Source organism: Salvia splendens, unplaced genomic scaffold (genome assembly GCF_004379255.2).
Source record: "Salvia splendens isolate huo1 unplaced genomic scaffold, SspV2 ctg1128, whole genome shotgun sequence".
Taxonomy (NCBI): domain Eukaryota; kingdom Viridiplantae; phylum Streptophyta; class Magnoliopsida; order Lamiales; family Lamiaceae; genus Salvia; species Salvia splendens.
In genome coordinates, this window is record NW_024598676.1 from 8,667 (window position 1) to 24,274 (window position 15,608).

The 15,608-nt window shown below is 36.7% G+C and overlaps 2 protein-coding genes and 1 pseudogene across 2 annotated transcripts; all 3 read right to left on the bottom strand.

Annotated features, from left to right (window-relative positions):
- Window positions 1-2,085: 2,085 nt before the first annotated feature.
- On the bottom strand, window positions 2,086-3,299 carry LOC121788730 (glycine-rich protein 2-like). Its single transcript, XM_042187346.1, has one exon. It carries the CDS (start codon window positions 3,187-3,189, stop codon window positions 2,341-2,343), a length of 849 nt encoding a protein of 282 aa, XP_042043280.1. The 5' UTR covers window positions 3,190-3,299; the 3' UTR covers window positions 2,086-2,340.
- Window positions 3,300-5,627: 2,328 nt separating this feature from the next.
- LOC121788732 lies at window positions 5,628-7,874 on the bottom strand (annotated as a pseudogene).
- Window positions 7,875-8,282: 408 nt separating this feature from the next.
- Window positions 8,283-10,822, bottom strand: LOC121788731 (ferredoxin--NADP reductase, leaf-type isozyme, chloroplastic-like). Its single transcript, XM_042187347.1, has 9 exons — window positions 10,577-10,822; window positions 10,007-10,244; window positions 9,725-9,858; window positions 9,499-9,577; window positions 9,286-9,377; window positions 9,103-9,180; window positions 8,953-9,015; window positions 8,562-8,796; window positions 8,283-8,477 (listed from the first exon to the last, which is right to left on the bottom strand). The coding sequence occupies exons 1-9, from the start codon at window positions 10,679-10,681 to the stop codon at window positions 8,410-8,412; spliced, it is 1,092 nt and encodes a 363-aa protein (XP_042043281.1). The 5' UTR covers window positions 10,682-10,822; the 3' UTR covers window positions 8,283-8,409.
- Window positions 10,823-15,608: the final 4,786 nt, after the last annotated feature.

Consider the following 15,608-nt stretch of genomic DNA (forward strand, 5'->3'; position numbering starts at 1 on the left):
CGTTCGGGGTTCTCCAAGCGCGCTTCAACATCATCAAAGCCCTGGCTCGTTCGTGGTTCATGGAGAGCATGGTCGACATCATGTATACGTGCATAATCTTGCACAACATGTTTGTCCAAGACGAAGGACCCGAGGCGGAAAATTGGTTCGACCCCGAATCCCCCGGAAGCTCAACCGCAAGTAGTCCGCCGCGAAGTGGAGCGCATCCATCAATACAAGAACGGTTGTCTATTCGGGCAAGGACACGCGACTCTAGCGCCCACGCCCAACTCTAAGAGGATCTAATTGAGCACATTTGGGAAAACTTTGACGGAGAAAATTAAATTATGTCATTTTTATTTTTTTAGGATTTTAATTATGTCCATTTTCTATTTTTTTGAATTTTAATGTTGTTTTAATTTTAATAAAGTGTGTTTGTTTTAGTTGAATTGGGTTGGAAAAAAAATAAAAATGAAATTTAATGAATAATAATTTAAGGGACGGAATAATGGACGGTTAGGGACGAAGCGTTGCAGGTTCCGTCCCTTAGTTAAGGGATGGAGGAATAAAGTACAGTGGGGCCCTCAAATAGTAGTTTAAGGGACGGTGGGGGACAGCGTAGTGGATGCTCTAAGTCATCTTCAACCATTTATACTAAATTTAATCTCATTTTTTGTATAGTATGTCACATCCTAACTTTTACTTCAACCATTTACATAAAACATAAATCCAAAAGAATATTTCATATTCTCCTACTTTTATATTTTTTCAATCTTATCCATACATTTATTTAAATCAGTACACATTAACTCCACAATGGTTTATCAATAATTAATAATTTAAATCATTTAATACAATTTGCTTATTAAATTAAATATACTACATATTCAATAAAAAATACACTAACATGAAAATTATAATAAATCAAACATATTCCAAAACATTCAAACATAAATTAAAATACATTTAAACACATCGACAACACAAAAAATATGGGTTATAATATCACAAGTTATACAAGAAAAAATAATTAATACTTAATAAATTATTGTAAAATAAATTTTAATTGATTAGAAAATAAAAGTTAATATTTTAAAATTGATTAAAATCAAAATGTCCTCAATTACAAATTTAAAGATGCCCGTCTGTGGTAGGATTATTAGACCAACTTAGATATATTTAAATTAAGTTGCCCAATTAAAATGAACTAGCCCAATTATTAACTAGATATATCATGTTTCTTCCTACAATTCTTATGGACTTGGATTTAAATTTACTAGTACCAAACATAAATATAGATTCAATCAGCCTAAGATGCCCAATCGACAAATGGAGTGATCTACTTTCTTTTAGTGATACTGATGTTCCCAAAAATAGATAAAACACCAGATCTTTCATAAAGTGAAGATAACAAAATTCATAAACTTCATGAACACCCACACACGCATATTCAAAATATAGGTCATTCGTGTCAAGAACATGCGGCAGAAAGGATCAAAGCATGTGACAGGACATCAATTCCCACTTACTCAACCCCTACTAAGTAATCCTCAAGAGGAAAGGGTAACACAATTCAAGGGATGTAGTTAATAGTTTTGGTTGAAGATCACAAGCTCAAGCCACACATTTGTTTACAGTCACTTCACATGGTCATGTAGTGTAACACACTGAATTAATAAACCCAAAGGAAGCTATCACATGGCACAATATGCAGTAGCCTAAGAGGAAGGAAGCAAGAAGCTGCATAACCTAAACTAGTTAAAATTCATACCACAAAAGGTTAGACTCAAAGCTTATCTATTCAGTCCTTGGTAAGATTGAATGGAAGAGGTGGAATGGAATGAAGATATAAATGAAATGACAATTCCTATGCATTTCTATTCCATTCTCTCCTCCACATTCAAGCAAAGTATAGGAATGGAAGTAGTGTTCACCATTCCAGCATACCGACGAGAAGGGCTTAGAGTTGTATAAACTGAAGCTAATAGTCGCACTTCCAAGTTCCAAATATCAAGATTAAAATCATCCATAAACAAAAATCTCAACACCAACAACACACATCATAAACAACTAAGCAGAGCTCAGGAAAGTAATAGCAAAATCAAAGAAACCAAGAAACCGAACCACCATATTATACACTTGCCAACCAAGTGGGGAAAATTTCGGTTCACAAATCAGTGGATCGCATGACAACAATTGTAGCAAAAACCATTCCATAACAATATAGGAGCATCATTCTATAGGTATAACACCCGCCAAACATAGAGCAAAAACCATAATAACAGCGTAATTAAACCATCCGCAAAGCAAAAATAGCATCAACTGAACCAAAAAAAGGGAGAATAATAGAAGCCGACTTATTCACGAGGCGCTTTTGCATTCCCTTGCGAAGTGTCCAGACTCACCGCAGCTGAAACAGTTGCCTCCGCCACCGCCGCCGCCGCCTCCGCTAAACCTACCAAAACCACCGCCGCCGCCACCTCCACGGCTGTAACCACCACCACCGCGTCCACCCCCGCTGCCTCCACGCACACAATCCCTCGCCATATGACCTGGTTCCCCGCAGTTGAAACAATCACCACCACCTCCGCCGCGTCCACCACCGCCGCTGCCACGCACACAATCCCTCGACATATGACCTGGCTCCCCGCAGGTGAAACAAGCACCACCGCCACCTCCACCACCGCCGCGATTTCCACTAGGACATTCCCTCGCCATATGCCCAATTCCTCCACAGCTGTAGCATCCTCCACCACTTCCACCGCCTACACCTCCGCCTCCGCCTCCGCCTCCGCCTCCATTAGAGCAATCCCTAGCCATATGCCCAACCTCGCCACAGTTAAAGCACTCACCGCCTCCTCCACCTCCTCCGCCGCTCCGATAACCGTATCCATTACCGTCGTTCCTCCGATCTCCGTATCCGAACCCTCCCCCGCGGCTGTTGCTGTTATTCCCCCTCCGAGAAGTGGTGTCGACGGGGCCTCCTCCTGGAGCAGTGACATCAGCAGCTTTGGTCTTATCGCCATCTAGAATGATGGTGAACTCGACCTCCTGGCCCTCGCGGAGGGAGCGGTAGCCGTCAGATTTGATGGCGGTTTGGTGGACGAACAGATCTTCGCCTCCTTCCTCGGGCTGGATGAATCCGTAGCCCTTCTGATCGTTGAATTTGGTGACGACGCCTTTGGATCGCATAGCCTTCTCCTCCGCCATTGAAGATCGCCGACGAAAGAAACCCTAGAAACCCCGATTTATACGATTGTGTATACGTATAGGCGAGAGAGAGTTTTTTGATTGTGCGTGCTTACACAGAGTGTGTGTGTGGTATTTATAAACGGCTTGAGCTAAAAGAAGCCCTAATTAAATTGCTGCGTTTCGGCCGTTTGGGCTTTACATTTCTCAATTTTATTCTTCTCTCTTAATTCTACAAATTTCTTCTTTATTCATTTTACAATTAATTCTAATAGATTATGATATGGAAGGCAGAAATAGTTATACTAATATTCCAATTTTAAGGGGCAAGTATCCCATTTTCTCTTATATCTGTCATTTAAATTCACATTTTAAAATGTAAATTTTAATAAATTATTTTACTTTATAAAAGAATGTGAATAAAAAAATTAATGAAATGTACGTCTCGCTTTTATATATTGATTTAATGATGGAATATGGATATAAGTATTTATTATAGTGTGTGGTACAATTATTTAAAGTAGAAAAAAATAAATAAATGAAAATTTAACTTGCAACGTATCAAAATAGTAAAATATAACATTAATTTTATCGACGAGGATATTCGTATTTTATTGAAGTTGTCTCAGTTATATGAGAGTTGGACAAGGCTACACAACATTTTCCGGTCCCTAAGAGTGTCCACAGTGAGACCGCTACGAAGGTCTATTGCAGGGACGGGAGGCGCTGCGGCGGTGGAGGAAGAGCTGCGTAGGCGGTGTGGACTGAGGGTGGCGGCGGTTCCGCGGCGGCCTATTGTGAGCCGCCGAGACCGTCGCGGTTGTCAAAAACGTGTTTTTTTATTTTCTTAATTTATTTTGTGGTGACTAGGCAGACAAATTTTTGTGACTGTGCTGACTAGGCGGACAAGTTTTTTGTGATCGTGGTCTGGCTGTTCCAACTATTGTGGACACTCTAATGAATTTTAACATCACGGATTGTCCCTGTGTACATGAGATAGTCACATTTCATGGACTTTTGCATTGTTTTCATAGATTATACTACCCTTTAAGCATTTTTTTTGTCATGAGGAAATCGTCCATAATTTTAAATAGTAGCATATGATATTGTTTATTTTTTTACTTTGATTTCAGTCAGTTTTTTTTTTTATCTTTTTTCTACTTTATTTTCTTTTCTTTTCTCTTATGTTCTTTATTCACAAATTATATACATTCAAAATACAAAATTAATTATTAAAAATGTAAAATCACAAATTATTAAGCAAATTACATCAATGATTAAGCTCATTGATAACTAATGCCATTCACCCTAATCAAATTAGCATAATTAAGAAAATGAACTATAAATAGGTGAAATGACAACTAATTAAAATATATCCTTTTATTTTTAATATACAGGTTTTAATTTAAATTCAACTTTTATACATTTACATTTCTTATAATATTATTTTCTATATAAAAAAATAATAACATAATCATTGATTTCAATTTAGCCAAAGATCTAATTTATGCAATCAAAATATTCGTACTAAATTGCTAAACACTCTTTATTTCTATTAGAGACATAGTAAGATTAATTTCCATAAATTAAATAACACTATTGATTGTCATTGAAGTTTAATTCATTAACATTGAAGTTTGAAAAATCCATTCGAGCGATGATTCGGTCGAATATAATGTATCTCCCTTTAAGTAACTATTGATATTTTATGATTTTTAAGATTAATTATATTTCAAATTTATTCTTGGATTGATATACTTTTACATATTATATAGTACTACTATTTAGAAATTAAAAAAAGAGAGAAAACAGATAAAAAGTAAAAAAAATTGTCAAAATTACCCTTAAATGGCTGAATTAAATTTGGTCCAAAAAATTTAAAAAGTTCAAAATTCCTTCCAACGATAATATCAATATTTACCATTGCAATAATAATGTGTCTCATAAGTCATAACTTTGATGACACTAAATAATTCGGAGTAATTTCTTATAGGCTTTTATCAAACCTTATTTTTGTGTTATCATAATCTTAACTTGATGTTAAATTATTGATTGTGTGAGGTAAACTTTAACTTCTAGTTTTTAATTAACAGATGAAGAGAATTAATGAAAAATTAACATACAAATTTTGGAAACATTTAAATCCTAGCCAAAACTAATGTTTGTCCTAAATTTCGGGTGCATGATTTGTCCAAACAAATTACTGACGAATTTATATTTTTCGAAAATAATCAAGATCAATTAAAACTTAAGACAACAGTGACATCTCAAAGTAGCACTAAGATCATCTATTGTAGATTTGTAGTAGTATCAGATTTCCTAATATAGCAATTTTTGTTAATGGAAAACACTAAAAAATGTACATAACATTTTGCATGTACATAAACTTATTAAAAACTTTCATAAACTCATGCAAGTCACCATATATCATAGTATCAACTATCTAATAAAGAAGCCAATTAACAGTGAAAATGATTGATAATTTACTTCCCAATTAAACTCTGTGATAGTTCCTCAAAATCTCAACATCATCAGGTGGATGAATGAGATATCAAATATGAATATTCAAAAATAAAGCAAATTGCAAAAAAAAAAGACAAAAAAGAGGTTACCTATCTACAGCAGCAAAGAGTGATACATTTACACAACAACATTATACAACAAGAATTAGTAGACTTCCACATTCCACTGCTCTCCCTTCTTCAACTGTCTCTTGTACTCTACCCAGTCGATCCCTACACGACGAGCAAAAAACAAGAACATCGAATGAGGCAGTATGTTCGAGTTTTTGAAGGATTACACAATTCAACAAGAGCAGAATATATGGCTAAGCATTATACTATTGTTAGATGTAGATTTTACCATCTCTAGCAGCTAACGAGCTCATGATATCGTCGATACCCTTCTCCATGCCCTTGAGCCCACACATGTATATGTAGGTGTTGTCCTTCTTGAGCAGCTCCCACAGCTCCTCTGCGTACTCAGCCATCCGTGTCTGGATGTACATCTTTTCCCCCTTCGCGTTTGTCTCTTCTCTGCTTATAGCATAGTCCACCCGGAAATTGTCAGGACTTTTACTCTTCATTTTCGTGAATTCCTGCCCACCACAACATGATTATTGTTATGAGTTTAACTGGCAAGATTTGATCAACTCCCACATCTTGATTTAGGATGTGAGTGTGGAAATGATCATTCGGTTTCTTACATCTTTGTAGAGCAACGAGCTGGTCGTGGGAACACCCAGAAATAGCCACGCTAAGCCATTGAACTACAATACAACAACATCATGATTGATTAACTATACATATCTGTATTTGTAGGCCTCAAAAAGAGAGATTAATGAAAGGTGTTTCCGTGCATTGAGGTTTACCTTGTAGTCATCGTGCTTCTCAAAGAATATCTTCCACAGAAACGAGCGGAATGGAGCAATCCCAGTTCCGGTAGCAAGCTACAACACGACAACACGATTGTGGTGATGAAAATTCAACACGTTGATAGACGATGTCAAGCAAGAACAACCTACCATTATGATGGTAGCATTAGGGTCTTTTGGCAGAAGCATCTCTTTCCCAACAGGTCCAGTTATTTTCACCTCAGCACCGGGTGTCAAGTCGCCTGAAACAGAGAAAGGTTTGGTAAGAACATTCATAACCCTCACATTAATTTAAACAAGGATTTGAGTAGTTACACAAAAAGTTTGAGCAAACTCCTTTAACTATTTCCCCTTGATCATTGGTGTAGATAAGCCTCTTAACACACAAGGAGACCTGCAACGAAGCATCAAAAATCGATGTAGCTAGTTTGAATTCTTCTAAAAACAAACAGGCATTGACGCTGTACTATCTCGTTCGTGAAGGGAGGCTTACAGTCTTGGAGTCTCCTAGATCACCGAGGGCGCTGCTTGCAATCGAGTACAACCTCAGCTTGTGAGGCTTCCCGTTCTTGTCAATGCCATCCGGATTATTCCAATCGATTGGCCTTCTCTGTAAGGCACCTCTCCTGCTCAAAAACACTCAACTAGTTCAGTTTCGAGCAACATGGACTCAACAAAGTAACTACCTAAATTCCTTCATCAGCAAGAAAATGAAGTATTTATGATTTTAGGAGGAGGGATGGGAAATGAATAATAATACCCTCAGTGCTGAAGAGCATGTGCCATGTTTCACCAGGGGCGTCGTCTGCGGTGATCTTGGTGTTCAAGAGGCATTTGCCAATGTATGGCTCTTTAGGCCTGAACTTGTTGACAACTACTCCTTCTTCCTGTTTCTTGGAATGCTTCTCCTTCTTCGGAGGCGCCTCAGTGCTCACCTCAGCTCTTATAGGAGCAACCTTAGACGACACATTCTTGTAGTGCAAGGATGCCTGCATATAGTCATGATTGAGAACTGATTAAGATACATGACTATTTTTTTTATCATGAATAAAAGGCAGAAAATTTGTGCATATGATTAATACCTTGTTAAAATTGATCCTTTCTGGAGAAATAATGGATGTTCTAGATGAAAGAGAAGCAGACTTGGAGGTAGGAAGAGAGACTGCAGCACTTACAGCAGCAGCCATATTTTGTTACAAAATAAGAAATCAAGAATCAGAGAGATAGAGAGTAACAAGTATAGTGAGTAAGAGAAGGGAAATAAGAAGATTAGGGATATGTGGAGGAGATAGGAAAGCCAATGCAGTGGCACAAGTGAGGATAAGAAACTGTCAGCAATGTATGACTCTCATATTTCAAACATATTTTTTCAGACAGAATCATACTAATAAATGAGATATTTTGATTCACCACCAGAAGATCTAAGTGAGAATATAGATTATCTGTCGCATTAACAACTATCCACGTCGGATAACCGTCCACCTCACCTCAGTAATGATGATAAATAGTGGATGATGTAACATCTCGGTAAAGGGTTGTTTTACTAATAATATTTCAATCACTTTTTATGTCTTTTCTACCGCTTGTTTGTATGAAGAGTGATCTGAAAATTAAATATACATTTTCTTTTGTTTTGTGCAATACTTCTTGGATTAATTTATACTGAATTTTTAACAATCATCTTTGATTTCTATAAACATCTTCAAATTTGCTGGTTTGATACAGGGCTAAAAGATGGAAGTAAAAGTTAAAAGCAACATTTGTTTAAAGATCAGTACCCTGCTTAATGCATTACATGAGCTGATGAGCACAGAGGAAAAATGCAGGTAGGGCTGAATTTTGTACAAAACATTTATACAAGCAACAGCTTAATACACTTCCACATTCCATTGTTCAGCCTTCTTCAACTGCCTCTTGTACTCTACCCAGTCGATACCTTCATACACGAAAAACAAGAAGATCGAATGAGGCATGAGAATTAATATATAATGCCTAAAGAGTTTTGGCAAGTGAAGGTTACCGTCTCTAGCAGCTAAGGAAACCATAATGTCATCTATTCCCTTCTCCATTCCCTTGAGCCCACACATGTACACGAACGTGTTGTCTTTCTTGAGCAGCTCCCACAGCTCCTCCGCATACTCAGCCATCCGAGTTTGGATGTACATCTTCTCCCCCTTGGCATTTGTCTGTTCTCTGCTCACAGCAAAGTCCAGCCGGAAGTTCTCTGGGTTTTTCTCCTTCATTTTCTCAAATTCCTGGCCACATTGATCAACAGCATTAATCACATAACCAATTCAAACTGCATAATGAGAACTTCTTTTGGACAAGAAATCGAGTTCAATCACTTAATCTTGCAGATTCTCAATCTCACTTTTTTTTTTAAGTTTTGGTATAGGGATAAAATAGCTTACCTCCTTGTAGAGCAAGGAGCTGCTTGTTGGAACACCCAAGAATAGCCATGCTAAGCCGTTGAACTGAAATTCAAGAAGCCAATTGGTGTGTGACAGTGTTTGAAGGTAGAAAACGCGCTATGCAAAAGATTTTAGCTGATTTGTGTTTACCTTGTAATCCTCATGCTCCTCGAAGAACATTTTCCACAAGAATGAGCGGAAAGGAGCAATCCCAGTTCCAGTTCCGAGCTACACATGTCAGACCAAAACACCGATGCCAGATCAACTCAATGCAACTTTTATGCCTTATAAAGAAAACTGTTCACACATTGATCTCAATTATGAATAACAAACCATTATGATTGTAGCATTGGGGTCTTTCGGCATAAGCATTTCTTTCCCCACAGGACCAGTAATCTTCACTTCATCACCAGCTTTCACGTCACCTGATAACAAAGCGATTCAACTTATGTTCGACGCTCGATTCAACCACAAGCAATAGCATTTAAGAAGGAAGCTAAGAATCTCATAACATGGTCACAATTCTCAATAGGATTGTTTACTTACACAAAAAGTTCGAGCAAACTCCTTTAACAATTTCACCTTGATCATTGGTGTAGACAAGCCTTTTGACACACAAAGAGACCTGCAATGAAGCATAACCGAATATGATGGAAGGATTCCCATGAAATGCACAATCAAACATACTTCCAATATATCTTAAATTTCTACAACAGCTCTAAAAAATATATTTCCTATCACAGACACATATTCCTATTCGGCGAAGCCTTACAGTCTTGGAGTCTCCAAAGTCCCCAAGGGCACTGCTGGCAATCGAGTACAACCTCAGCTTGTGAGGCTTCCCGTTCTTGTCTACGCCGTCTGCGATCACCCCAATCGACTGCCCTTCTCTGTAAGGCACCTCCCCTGCTCAACATACACACATACTCATCAAAATCAGTTCCTAAGAAACAACACACACATTTATACCTTCAAGAAAACACATTTCAACAACAGGAATGAAACTAGTACACTACAAATTTGAAGTTCATGGATGTTTGTAGAGGAGGAGTACCCTCAGTGCTGAAGACCATGTGCCAAGTCTCGCCCGGGGCATCATCCCCGGTGAGTTTCACATTAAGAAGGCATCTTCCAACATATGGCTCTTTTGGCCTAAATTTGTTGACAATCACCCCTTCTTCTTGTTTCTTGGAAATCTTCTCAGCCTTAGCAGGAGCTTCTGTGGTTACCTGTGCTCTAATTGGTGCCATCTTGGCACTCGTAGACGACACATTTCTGTAGTGTAAGGAGGCCTACATATGCACAAGATTATCAGAATCCATGTGTAGGTTATTAAGTTAAATATAACCACGATGAAACTATCAGTAAATCAGTAGAGCTAAATCCCTTATCATATGCTGTGAGATTCCATAGCTTAGATACAATGCAACAGAAACAATTCCCAACACATTAATGCAATCTGATGAGATATAGATATTTGCATAAGCCCCTTTTTCAGTTTATTGATGCAAAGTTGTAAAGATTGAATTTTTTTTTATCAGCGAATTCTGTTTAAAGCAATTTCATAAATAAAATGCAGAAGATCAAAAGAAATCATGCAAGAAGAGGAAAGAAAAGATGAAACCTTGTTGAAATTGATGGTTTCTGGAGAAATAATGGATGTTCTAGCTGAAAGGGAGGCGGCCTTGGTGGAAGGTAGAGAGACTGCAGCGCTTACAGCAGCAGCCATGACTGGTGTGATGAAGTAAGAAATGGAGAATCAGAGGGAGAGAGGGAGTGTAGTAAGAGAGGAAATTAGTGATGGTGATGAAGATTATGAAATGGGTGGAGGAGATTGTAGTGAGTGAGTGGTACATGTGAGGATAAAAAATGGCCAAGCTCTCAACGACATTTTAACATATATTTGGTGTCTCCGTTTTGATTTTTTGGATACAATGTTCCTTTGTGACATAATGCTAAAATATTAAGTATGATAAAGTTTGTAGTTTTGCATAAAGGCGTGCAGTCATTAATATTAAAATTATACGAATGTTAGGAAATCTATAAATGGGCTGGAAAAGAAATCTATATTTCGAATAATTTTATAATCTGTTGATTTTCCATATTCCTTTTTCCATAATACCAATAGGAGCCTAAAATTACAAACTTGCATCAGATGCCCATTAGATTTATCAGTGTGGACCAAAATTGGCCAGGCCCAATTGCACAACAAAAGTTTGCGACATAGGAAATTTAAAATTGCCCAGGCCCAGTTAGAGGCATATTACAAAGTTTGCAAAATGTGAATATTTACAAAGACCGAAGAAGTTGTTTTCATATAGAACCTGAAAAATATCGAGCACTCGTACTGTGCTTGAAAATATTTCGGTGGTAAATAATAGTAATAAGGGGGTATTTATTACAAAATTTTCTAAAAACTTGTTTTTTCCCACAAACTTTAAACTTGACATATAATATCACAAACTTAAATAGTTCTTAAAAATTTTTCGCCGGCGACAAAATCCGACTACATATAAATGAGATGAATAACCATATCTGACTTTTAGGGACTTTGTAATCACATTACTATCATTTTTCAGTGGAACAATATCTTATGTGATGTGAACAAATGAGATGTAGCCTTCATTGGTGGAACAATTCAACAACTATTTAAGTTCGTGTATTATAGGACAAGTTTAAAGTTTGAGGAAAAACATAAATTTTTGAAAAGTTTCATGATATTAGCGTCAATAATAATAATAATTTATAATAATATTAGTATTATATTATCTCAACAGTAATATCAGTTGTGAAGAGAACTCAATATCACAAATGTTTTTTTTCTTGTGGGTCAAAAATTATAATTTTCTTTACTATCCTAAAATAGTGAAATAATAAAAATATTACATTGTAGGGCCTGCATTGAGTGTAATTGTATATTCATATATACCATATACTATATAATTCCCCCAAAAAAGCACAACTTGCATTTGGTGATAATGATATTCCACAACATTTTATGCACGTTATTCACGTTCTAAATTATGGAGTACTAACTTCTACCAAAATCGACACTGAAGTTTGGACCAGAAATGTGTGTATTGGAAATATACTTGGATTGTCAAATATGTACGTGATTTGTCTTGTTACTTCATGCAATTAGCATATTTTGCATAGCTGGATATATAAAATATAGAAGAATTAATTTCTAATTCCCAACTTCTACTGTGTTTTTAATCTTATCTAGAATGGCAAGCACCCTTAGCTCCACCAAAGTTGTCCACATTTGATTCGATACAAAATTTTAAAAATATAAAGAAAACACGTGAGTACCAATTTTACTTGAGACTCATGAGTTAGAGCACCAACAATTTTAATACTACTAAGCAACATGTGAGTACATTATAACTTGAAGTCTTCCTTCAGTACTTAGCACTTAGGTGGCAGTGACCATGAGGCATGCCAATTTGTTTAATATCCGTGTAATTATAACTGGACCACATTTTAGCTACCAATGTTGATACAAGTGTGCAATTGAACTCAACAATTCAGTTTGTTAGACTGTTCTTTGTGGGCTGATCATCCAATTATGGAAGTGAAACGAGATCATGCATTATTTATAGGGGTGGCACGGTACGATATACCGCACTGAGAATGTCATATCGCATACCGTACCACAAATTGTGGTATGAGAAAATGTCATACCTATACCTTACCGAATTTTCGTGTCACGGTACGGTATACCGCACTGAGAATGTCATACCGCATACCGTACCACAAATTGCGGTATGAGAAAATGTCATACCTATACCTTACCAAATTTTTTGGTATACCGCAATGCGGCATACCAAAAATTCGGTATGATAATTTCTGATACCGTTACCATACCATTTATGCGGTATATCATACCGTATTTCGGTATACCGCACTTTTATGGTATACCAAAATGATGTATGGCATACCGAGTACGGTATACCAAAAAAAATCATATTTTATAACCAAATATAAAAAATAAAATATCACCTATTTAATAATGTCCAAAATATTAAAACTATACCATAATAAAATCTTATTCAAAAATTCAAATCAACAAAACTTCAACAATCAAATTACGGTGGACTGGATTTGCATCTATGCGTGAGTGTGTTTGGGGCTGGGGGCAGAGGAACTAAAATGTAAAAGTAGAGTTAAGGATTTTAACTTTTTCAACAATTTTAATATAATTTATAAAAACAATATATATACCAAATTTTTGGTAAATACTATATATGCGGTATACCTCGGCATACCGCGGTATACGAAAATCTATACCTTTACCGTACCGAAATATATCGGTAAGGTATCATACCGTACCGCAACTTGCGGTATCCACAAATTCGGTATTTTCGGTACGGTAAGTGCAGTATTTTAGTATTTCGGTATATTTAGCCAGCCCTAATTATTTATCCTATTAGGCACAAACTTCTCAAAATGGATTCAACTAGTCATGTCCAATGCTGCCAAATAAAATTCGCTTTGGATTATGGTTTTAATTTCTAATTGTTAAACAAAATTCGCTTTGGATTAGGATTTTTTTAGAACCTTCCTGTGTCACATACGTCCATTGTAACATTACAGTTCAATTAATACTACTATATCGCGTATTTGGTGAAGAGGCATAAATATAATTCTTGCTTTGGGTAGGAATGCCCCATATTATTGTTTTTCCTAGCCTCTAATCTCATTGATTTATTGTTTTGTCTCACAAGTCAGATTAGAGGTGGACAACAATATCAAAAAAATATATATCGATTCGTATCGTACTAAAAAATACTGAATTTTCAGTACAGCGAAACCGCCGTAGCTATGAGAGAAATGGCTACAAGGGATTGCAAATCAACTCCGATTTGGAGGAGATGGGGATGCACCTGCCTATGATATAACATTAAATTAACATGGGGTATAATCATCATCATTATCAAGCGGCGAATTCCATGGGGGTGGAGAGGTACTATGGGCGGCCGCGGCAGAGGGCGAGCCTGACGTCGCTGGAGGATCTGAGGGGGAGGATATTCACGGTGGCGAGGGGTCAGCAGGGTTGCAGATTCTTGCAGAGTAAGTTTAGGAGGGAAAGGTGGAGGATATTCCGATGGTATTCATGGAGGTTAAGGATCATATTTGATTTGATGGTCGATCAGTTTGGGAATTATCTTGATCAGAAGTTTCTCGCAATCTGCAATCACAGCAAATGACGCAATTGCTCATGAATGTCATTAGCGACGAGCACAGATTCATGAATATCTGCGTTATACTCATGGGTATAGTACCTATTTCTACTTAATTAGGGTTTGTTGTTGAATGATGAATGAATTTTTACATGTTTAATTTATGATGAGCAGAAGTAGATCTGTACAGAAATTGTTGGAGTATCTGACAACGGCGGACAAAGGCGTCTCTGATATATCTGTTCTGAAGCGTATATCTTCCTCTTACAAAAGACCCTAATGGCCATCATGTCATTCAGTTTGTTTGAAGCTATTTACTTTTGAAAAAAAAAGAGGTACTTTCATCATTTACTACTATTTGCTTAAATATTTTCACTCATCGCATTTACAAGTGCCCTAGTTTTTTTATCAAAAATTCTGATTGTTTTACTTCAAACAAAGTGACCTAATTTAGGGTTACTTACTGCTATCATGCTAACCTCCCTTGTGAGGAGCATTTTTTTTGTTATGGCACATGTACCTAGCAAATATTTCATGGTGAAATTCTATAGATTATATTGCAATTCTCATTACTTGACACTTTGTTCCAACTTACAAAGTCTTACTTTTAGTATTATTGATGTTACTAATGGACCTCATACTCTACTTGACACTTTATTCCAACTTACAAAGTCTTACTTTTAGTACTGAAAAATACCGAATTTTCGGTATGGTGTGATATCGTACAATAAGTATTTGATGCAGTAACAATATGGATTTTCTTATACCGCACCGTTACCGGTATTTATGCCGAAAACCGGTATTTTTCGGTATTTTTGCCAAAAATCGGTATATACTTATAACCGAAAACCCTAGCCTCTCATAAATAATAATGACTCTAAAAATTGAGTTGTCACGAATCTGGCGAGTCTGATGGTTGCAACTGTAGCAGTGGCTGGAAACAACATCTCTCATTACGAAGCCACTAGTAAAGAAAGCAACAGAAGGTTACTTTTTTCTTGCCAAGCAAGTGATTGCCACCGGCAACCGAAACAAAAACATCATCATCTTGTCTCTCTCTATCCACTTCTTGTTGTCCTATGCGCACCGGCTCGAGCAGCCTCACGCGCGACGACGAGGTTCTCCCTTATCTCAATATGAGCATTTCACTTATCTCTTCTCTGACTTCGATGACGTCCGTGCCGATGGCCTCTCTTGTCAACCGTTAACGAAGTTTGGGCCGATTTGTAATTAGGATTCAAGTGGGCTTTTCAATACATTGTACAAGACAGTTTCCCAACGTGTTCATTTTTATGAAAATCTTATTACATTGTACAATACATTGTATATGCTCTTTTCACTTTTTTTATCATCCGATTATACAATAGTTATTCTAATATTGTGTATCTTAATATTTTAGAAAGGCAGAAAAGTGTAGACAATAAGTGAATGCGTGGTGTTAAAAGGAATCAAATGGCCTCATCAAAGAAATAC

Bases quoted from the DNA above. Each gene is read 5' to 3' on its own strand.
- LOC121788730 (XM_042187346.1), bottom strand. From the start codon at position 3,189: ATGGCGGAGGAGAAGGCTATGCGATCCAAAGGCGTCGTCACCAAATTC.
- LOC121788731 (XM_042187347.1), bottom strand. From the start codon at position 10,681: ATGGCTGCTGCTGTAAGCGCTGCAGTCTCTCTACCTTCCACCAAGGCC. The intron at 10,245-10,576 runs GTTTCATCTTTT...GTGCATATGTAG, and splicing joins AAACCATCAATTTCAACAAG to GCCTCCTTACACTACAGAAA. The intron at 9,578-9,724 runs GTAAGGCTTCGC...GCTTCATTGCAG, and splicing joins ACTTTGGAGACTCCAAGACT to GTCTCTTTGTGTGTCAAAAG.